The following is a 9295-nucleotide window of genomic DNA, read 5'->3' on the forward strand; positions in this document are numbered from 1 at the left end:
GATGAAGCAAAGAAGTGCAGGCCGACAGGAGCCGGATGTAGATCTCTCCTGAGAGACACAGCCAGAATACAGCAAATACAGAGGTGAATGCCAGCAGCAAACCACTGAACTGAGAATAGGACCCCCGTTGAAGGAATCAGAGAAAGAACTGGAAGAGCTTGAAGGGGCTCGAGACCCCTTATGAACAACAATGCCAAGCTACTAGAGCTTCCAGGGACTAAGCCACTACCTAAAGACTATACATGGACTGCCCCTGGACTCTGACCTCATAGGTAGCAATGAATATCCTAGTAAGATCACCAGTGTAAGGGGAAGCCCTTGGTCCTGCTAAGACTGAACCCCCAGTGAACGTGATTGTTGGGGGGAGGGCGGCAATGGGAGGAGGGTGGGGAGGGTGGGGAGGGGAACACCCATAAAGAAGGAGAGGGGGAGGGATTAAAAAAAGAAACAATCAGTAAATATACATATACAATTTTAATTATATAATAAAAGTCAACATATATAAAAAAGGGTTAAAAAAAAGTAATAGAACACCCCCTTTGGAGCAGATCTCTGCAGATCTATGAAGATGAAGTCTTGTAGTGATTCTATATAGACAAATAGATGGATTCTTAGTCTTAATGATCACCCTATCAGAATTCTTAAAGCTGTATCAGTGATTATTAAGCTCTTTTATAGTGGGACTGCTATTAAGTCTTTTTCTGATAGTCAAAACTGCACTGAGAACTCTGCCAGTCTCCCAGATGTCACCGTTATTTACTCTTAGATAGTAACTAGACTTTCTCCTACTCAGAGAACATTGCATGATGTTGTAAAACAATTAACCAGACATCATAAAAAGGCAACTAATGATTTATTATAGCTGCTAGAACAGAGGATAAAATATTGACAGGGTTTATCTATACAAACTTCACTAATAACTTAGTTATGGTTTTAAACCTTCACTGAACCTATGGTAGCTGTGACAGGTGATGAATTATTAGTCAGATAATTTCTCCTGATGGATATGCATGAAAACATTCTCTGTTGTAAACTTCTATTTCAATTTATGATTTGATTTTTCTTATGAACATGTGGTGAACTTTGTAACGTGTGATCATGTATTCTGAAAGATGTTTTAAGTGCTGACGACTGAGGTGAAGAGTAGGGACAGCTGGAGAGAACACAGCTGGAGCAGGACTAGGCTGGAGGTGACTGAGCTGAAGAGTCAGGACTGAGTGAAGGAGGACTGTGCTGTAATAAGCTAAGGAGAACTGAGTTAAAAAAGATCTGGGCTGAGAAGAAATGCAGAGTGGAATAAGTTAGAGACTATAGGAAACATAAGAGAGCAATGTGCAGAATGCATAAGGAAAGAGGAAAAAAGAAGCTGGAGAGAGCAGAAGGAGTAGCCCGGTTTTTCCTTACTATGGGACAGAACAGGCAATTTTTCAATAGCAATGCAGGCTTAGTCTTATTAAAAGGAACAAGTCTTTCCCCTTATAAACTTGGGTTTAATTCATTTAATTCATTTAATTCATTAAAAGGGTAAAAGCTATTTCTTTCTCTATAGAATAAAGATTGGAGCTCATCTTTCATCCAGAATGAGTGAGTTATTTCTGCACCAATGCTTGGTCTTTTGTACTTAAAAAAAGATGCTTTATGAAGTCATATATGCACAGACATATACATTTCATACATACATTTACATTCTCATTAACATTCTTATTTACATATTAACATATTCACATTTTTATTGGGCCCAACCGCCTGTCTCATACATTCCACAAGTATTCATGCATGCTTACATACATACACGTATACCTATGCACATATGTACAGACAAACAGACATATACATTTGGATGGATGGATGGATGGGTCTATGGATGGACAGGACAGAGCTCTCCAGGCCAAACCATTCAACCAACAATCTTATTTCTTTTCACTGGACCTTTTATACCTACTTAGATGAAAAGTTCTTCAGAAAATTATCTCAAGGATAAGATGTTATATAAAATAGGAATTATAGAAGGATGTTGATATTAAGTTTAAAGCAGTGTTTCATTCTAATATGCTCATTATATGTTCAAAGCAATAGCTTTTTACGTGGTCTTGGCTTATCATAGTGCACACCTGTGACTTTATCCTTGGACCTAAATGTTTTTCTTTGAATACAGATTTGTCTGAAGCCTCTTTCACTTTTTATTTTAATGATGAAAGCTCCTTGTATTTCTTGTTATACAGCCTTTACTTACTCTACAAGGAGTAGGTACACTCTATTCTTAATTCTAACTTCATTACATCTTTCTAGCAAAGCAACAAAGGCCATCTTTTAAAACTTTCTTCCAAAGATTATTTGAATCAAATCAGGAATTCTATAGAATCATTAATTTATCTAAACAGCATTAATTCATGAAAGTTAATCTTTATGTTAGCTTCAGGAAATCTGATCAATAGGGTGGATTAATGCCCAGGAATTATTATATTGATTTAATAATGACAAGAAAGGTATATCAGCTGCAAGAAGCAATCCTGAGATGAAGTTTCTTTGGAACCTTGCCATCACAGACTATGCAAAAACAGTGGGCCAGTGGACCTCCAGGAAGGTCATCTAGTAACCTTAGCCTATCCTAGATGGCTCCTGACAGTTCTACATGTTTAGTATGATGATTACTATGTGGTGAGGGGATTTTTTCTCTAGCTTAATATTTTTGGTGTTCTGTAGACTTCTTGTACTTTTATAGGCATGTCCTTCTTAATATTAGTAATATTTTCTTCTATGCTTTTCTTAAAAATATTTTCTGGGCCACCGACCTGGGAATCTTCTCATCCCTCTCTTCTATTATTGATAGTTTTGGTTTTTTCATGGTGTCCCAAATTACATGGATGTTTTGTGTCAGGAACTTTTTAGACTTAACCTTTGTTGACTGATGTATCCATTTCTTCTACTGTATCTTCAATGCCTATAGATTTGTAATCATCCTAAACCCAGATTTTCTTGTCCATTTGTTGTTTTGTGTTGGTGAAGTTTGCCTCTATAGTTCCTGTTCAAATTCCTAAATATTTTTATTTTCAGAATTTCCTTAGTTTTATTTTCTTCATTGCTTCTATTTTCATTCTCAGGTTTTGAACACTTTTACTCATCTTCTTAAATTGTGTTTTTCTGGATTTCTTTAAGGTGTTTATTTATTTTCTCTTTAAGGGCCTCTATCATCTTAATATAGATGATTTTAATGACTTTTTTGGGGGGGAACTTAAGCTATATTGGAACATTCACGGCCTGCTGTGATAGGATAGCTGGGCTCAGGTAGAGAAATACTGCTTTAGTTATAATTGATTGTGTTTTTATGCTGATGCCTATGTGTCTTGGTTTGTAATGATGATAGGTCTAGGTGGTAATTTCTGGTTTTGTTTTTGTTTGGTGGTTGGTTTTTTCTTGATTCTATTTTCTCCCTAGGTTTTGGAGAGTGTGATTGCTGTGGATTGTTGTTTTACTGGCTGGCTCAGATGGTGTCATTCCAGAGAATTCTTGCTGGTGTTGTAGTCTGGGAGGAGTTGTGCTAAGGAAAGTTGTGGGAGAAAGTTTTTGTGGACTGTTGGGGGTGGTGTTAGAAAGGAAAGGGAGTCCACAGTTGGTTTCCTATTATAGATCTGTGGATAAGACCAGGGTGATGTGGATCTCAGTGGCAAAAGGAGAGTCTTGGGTCTACCTTCAGCCTATTTGTTGTCCTGAGAAGATCAGCCCTTGGATTAACTACTGGGTTTGGAGGCTCTAATAAAGCAACTGTGAGGAGGTGGGGGGGGGGTTAGAAGTGGATGGACTGTGGGATCCACAAGAGAGGTGGTTAGTGGGAAAGGAAGATTGTGCTTAGTATTCTGTTGCAGCACTGAGGATGAGATTGGGGTATTAGATCTGGGGGAAATAGAGAGAAAAGAGGATGTCTGTAAGAAGCATGCCTTGGCATGTCTTTACCTATTACTTACAATCATTGAATAGTAAGTTACATATTTCATTTTTAGCTTCAGAAGAAAGTAAATTTATGGCAAAATACCTCTTTTCTATAATCTTTTTGCAATTAAATTTAAGCAGTAAATACCTTTTGAACTTAAGAATTTAAATGACTTCAAGTGAGAAACATCATATATCATTACTGTATTCCAGATTATCAGTGTTATTGGAGATGCAGCATCCTTAATTTGCTTGCAATCTATTTATCTTTCATTCTTTGATAAATTCAGGCTTGGAGTAATTGGAGAGTGTATGAAGTTCTAGTTGTCTAAAAGTCCCCAAAGTAAAACCCTTAGCGTGGTTTATAACAAAAGCATAAGTGAGAGGATAAAACAATTTTTTGCAGAGGGTGAAATAATGTGAATGACTAGAGTTGCACACTTATGGGTTGTTAAGTATCTGAAGCGTCTGATCAAACTAAGTCAGATGTCAAAGACATGGGTTCTACTGAGCAAACAATGAAAAACTCAAGAGCTTAATAACAAAGCTTTATTTTATTTACTATTCCAAAATCCTCCAAGGTCAGTCCCCATCTCCCAGATGATCCATCTCCCAGATCTCTGCTGATGGCAAAGTGAGAAAGCACAAGGGCAAAGTGTGACCCATCTCTGAAGATTTTTCACAAATCTTTGCATCACCTCTGCTCCTCTTTCATTAGGCAAAAGTCATTATAGTTAAGAGTGATTTGGGAGCATTGTCATGTATAATCCTAAGTGACAAAGAAATTAGAAGAAAGTAAATTGGAAACAAACTGATGCCATTGTGTCCTAATCATGAATTCATTTTCACCTGCCAAAACAGAGAAGTATCCAGAGCCTCTGGAAAACAGGCCATCCCTTGTTGGGCATCAATGAGAGGAAAAACCCTTGGTCCTATGAAGGCTCCATGCACCAATGTAGGGGAATGCCAGGGTGCTGGGGTAGGAGTGGGTGGGTGGATTGGGGAGCACCTTCACAGAAGCAGGGGCAGGGAGATGGGATAGGGTGTTTCCTGGGAAGAAAACAGGAAAGAGAATAACAATTGAAATGTAAATAAAGTATTCAATAAAAGAAAAAAAAAAAGCACAAACAGGGCATCCAAGTTCCTCTCAGACACTGCTGATCAGTGTCTTTGAGGGACACTTAGTAGGCTCTTGATTATACCTATATTGTTCCTTAATTTTAGAGATCTGTATAGTATGTTACACATTACTGTTAATTTTTAGAAAATTGAGTATTCAGTAACTCATTACAGTAAATTCATTTGTTTACTGCCATAAGATATATCACTAATATTTGTAATAATAGTTGAAATTTCATAGTAATGTCTCATTGTCTATATAACCAAGTATAAATAGCCATAATTTCATGGGATGCCAGAGAGGAAGTTCCCCATTATTAGAGTCTGCTATTTGTCATTTGGAATTTAAATATGAAATCTTATCTGGACTCCGGTTTCATGAATCAAATAATCACACTCATGGTAAATAACTCTGGACAAACCATTTGCTTCATCATTCCTGACGTCTTAGTCCACATCTTTTTATCTAACTGATAGCAGGTAGAGACAGGAACATGACCTGAAACTTGATAGATGGTTAGGATTGATTTGCCTTAGAAACCCTTTAACTATCAGAAGTAGTTCTTTTCCAGGAGGTACAGTCAAGTCAATGACCATTTTATTCCTTCAAACAATAAGTTCCTTGTTCAGAAACAGAGAACAACTACGCTTCTCAATAGATCTTTAGCCACACTTAGCCTTCATGAGGCAAGTTTCATGGACCTTTAGAGTCTCAGTTATGTATCTTCTGTAAGAAAAAGGCCCAGGGATAAGTAGTCATCAATTGTAGCAGCAAAAGTTATAAAGTTGGAAGTTTCACAAATACTGTACATAAGTAATGAAAGATGAAGCTATTTGTGATGGAAGACTAAAAGAGAGAACCTCCAGGATTTACAAGGATCATATTTGAGTAGCATTGAATCAGTTATGGTCCATATTACCACATAGTTTATAGCAAGTTGAGGTTTGTTAACTGTAAGTAGGTATTTTGTAGAGCAAATCTGTCAGAAATTTCAGAGTCTTTTATTAGCAGCATCCCAGCTTCTTCTTTAGCCTCTTTACAGCATCTCTAATTTCCTTGTTCCTCAGACTGTAAACCAAAGGATTCAACATAGGAATCACCACCGTGTAGAAGACAGATGCAAATCTGTCAAAGCTGGAGGAGCCACCAGAGCTGGAACTCAAATAGACAAAGACACTAGAGGTGTAGAACAAGGAAACAGCTGTCACATGAGAAGCACAAGTGTTGAAGGCCTTGGACCTGCCCTTCACTGAGGTGATCTTCATGATGGACAAGATAATATGGCCATAGGATATCATGATGGCTAAGGCATTTGAAAAACCAAATAATGTTGTTAATACAGCAAGAAGGACCTGTGCAAAAAGAGTATCAATGCAGGATAGATTTAATAGCTGAGGCATGTCACAGAAGAAATGTCTGATGACATTAGGTCCACAGAAATGGAGCTGCAGCAAGGCACACACCTGAGATACAGAACCCACAAGTCCTGCTGTATAGCTTCCCAAGAGCATCCGAGCACAGAGACTGGGTGACATGATTGATGAGTAGAGAAGAGGGTTACAAATGGCAGCATACCTGTCATAGGCCATGGCTGTCATGAGGCAAGATTCAGTCAGCCCCATAGTGGAAAAGATAAAGTATTGAACAATGCAGCCCACAAAGCTGATAGTTTGCATTTCCTGGAAGAAGTTGGAAAGCATCTTTGGGACTGTAGAAGTGATATAGCAGAGGTCAATAAAGGACAGATTGCTGAGGAAGAAGTACATAGGTGTGTGGAGGTAGGAGTCCATCCTTATTAAAACAATAAGGGACAGGTTCCAGGTCAGTGCTGTAATATACAGGGTGAGGAATATAACAAAGAGCAGTGCTGTGATTTGGTGGAAATCGGAAAATCCCAGGAGGATGAACTGGGTGATCTCAGTAATGTTTTTTCCTTTAATTATTGCCTCCATGATCCTAGTTATAATGGGAGGAGAAAAAAAAACATACCATTGGCTCAAGTGAAATACTAACATTTTCTGTCTCTTGCTATGAGAGTGCAGAGGGAGAAACACTGCATTGTCTTTCCACAGAAAGAACCCTGTGTTTCTTCTCCAACCGTCAATAAAAGCCCGCTCACTTTCCAGATCTTACTGATTTCATATAATGTCATGAAGATTTAAAAAGATAATTAAAAATTGACTGGAAATATTCATTAATGCTCCCATGAAATTTCTCAATTTATGAACTAGAAGGCACATATGATTGATTGAAGTAAGTGGCTTTAGTGTTTACTGACACTTTTTAGTGGAATTGCTGCTTCAGAGTGATGGAAGTTAGGTGTTCTTTCAAAATCAATTTGAAATAATTTTATATCCAAGATTATGATCTTAGTAATCTTTCTTATCTTTTCCATTTAAGAAAAGTTATGCCATTCGTCAGAATTTCTCAAATGCTTTGCTAAAATATTTAAACAATATTTTGAATGTAGCCTGGAATATTATATTATCTATAATATTGATAGAATCATTCATATGTACCTAATAAAACCATGGACTAAATCTTCAGAATTCCTCCTAAGAAACAACCCAATCTGGAAATGTGTAGTTCATTCTTGGCTTTAAGAAAAAAAATCTCAGTTTCAGGGTATTTTTGTTAGTTGGACAACCCCATAGCTGGAATGTGGTCAAAGGCTCAAAATAAGAGGTTTAGGTGTGCTCTTGTACCCGAAGTATATTGGGAGATTTATGAGCATCCCAAAAATACTGATTTAAAGTCTTTAGTTCGGGGAAACTCTTGATCAATCACCTACATCATTGTCTTAAATTGCACTCTGGTACTATAAGTTACTCACCATTTCCAGAAAAGACTGGGGGAAATATGCATTCTTAATTTTATTCCAAATAAATTTTTTGATAATTTTTCAATTTGGAAAAGGGATAACTCTGAATATACTCACTGTCTTTGATAAATATGTTCCCTGTGTTCACCATCTGTCTGGACAGCTAGAGAAGGAAAGTTTTCTGATGTAAACCCTAAATGAGAACTTCATTAGGTACAAGTAGCTAATGAGATGTTTCCCAGTGCTGATCTGACAAAGATGTGATCATTTGAGGTGTGTGAGGCACAAAAACAGGTGAAGCAGAAAATGTTGCTGAATAACAGATGATTCGAGTTAAAGAAGCCAGAAGGCTGACATTCAGACCCATGGTATCTGCTCATGTTGCCTGAGTTTGGATATCTGCTTTGTCATTTCTCAGACTTGCCAGCACAACCAAGCAGAAAAACAAAGAGCTGTTTGAAGCCTTCCAAAGGGCAAAAGAAATGACATGAGCATGTGTCATTCCTTTAATATTTACCTTATATCTAGCTAATCAAAAGTTATGGATCAAGCTGTGTATTTCTACAGAGATCAAGTTATCATTTTTAGGTCAGAATTCTGAAGAAGAGAAACAAATATTATTATCCCACTGATGGAAAAAAAATGGGAAGCACAGACAAGCATATTTCTTATCTTAGCCCATTTTCCTGAAACAAAGTTAAGTTTGTTTTGAGTTTGGTTTCTCTGGAAGTTTACACAGCAATCGGGATTGACATTCACTCTTTCTTTTCCTTGAAGATTCCCTTATTCCCTTATAACACAAATGACCATAACAAAGTAATAGATTTTACAGGCAGATACTTCATAATCCAATACCCATTCCATGCCCTAGATTAATACCAGAATTTTATACGTCAGATATTTCTACTCCCTGAAGGTCAGAAAGCTGGTAAAAAAAAAGAGGAAAATGGCATTCAGGTTAAGGAAACAAGGGAGAGGTGTGTGTGGGATGGATGGAAGTTAATTTCTAAAGCCCTTGTCCCATGTATGTCCTACTGTAGAAGTTGAATGGAGTTGAATGGATCTTGAGATAACAGATTCCTGCTTCAAAGTCTTTACCTTTGGTATTAACCCCAATCCAGAAAAAGATCTGGTTCTTGTGGAAGGTTCAAACTGCCTATTTATCTTCCTATGTTCTTTGCAGTTGAGCATGATTGCTCTCACAAGTTGATAGTTTTGGCCATCCACTTGGCTGTCCTCCTACAAGAATGAGACAATCACACTTTGTATCCTATTGAGAGCTCTGGTTGAAGGAGAAACCAATTGGAAAGAAGGCACTGGAAACATTGGCTCTCAAGTGTAATGTCGTTATGGAGATTTCCCTAGTGATTTTGGGCCCACTTTGCCATGTGTTTCAATTCTCCACTTTCCACTGGTCCTATAATGAT

General features: G+C 37.4%; 1 protein-coding gene across 1 annotated transcript; it reads right to left on the reverse strand.

Moving 5' to 3' along the window:
* Positions 1-6051: 6051 nt before the first annotated feature.
* On the reverse strand, positions 6052-6999 carry Or5an10 (olfactory receptor family 5 subfamily AN member 10). Its single transcript, NM_001000760.1, has one exon. It carries the CDS (start codon positions 6997-6999, stop codon positions 6052-6054), a length of 948 nt encoding a protein of 315 aa, NP_001000760.1.
* Positions 7000-9295: the final 2296 nt, after the last annotated feature.

The sequence above is a fragment of the Rattus norvegicus genome, chromosome 1 (assembly GCF_036323735.1).
Source record: "Rattus norvegicus strain BN/NHsdMcwi chromosome 1, GRCr8, whole genome shotgun sequence".
NCBI classification, from domain to species: Eukaryota; Metazoa; Chordata; class Mammalia; order Rodentia; family Muridae; genus Rattus; species Rattus norvegicus.

What these genes read in the sequence shown, in the direction of transcription:
- Or5an10 (NM_001000760.1), bottom strand. Translation starts at nt 6,999, where the DNA reads ATGGAGGCAATAATTAAAGGAAAAAACATTACTGAGATCACCCAGTTC.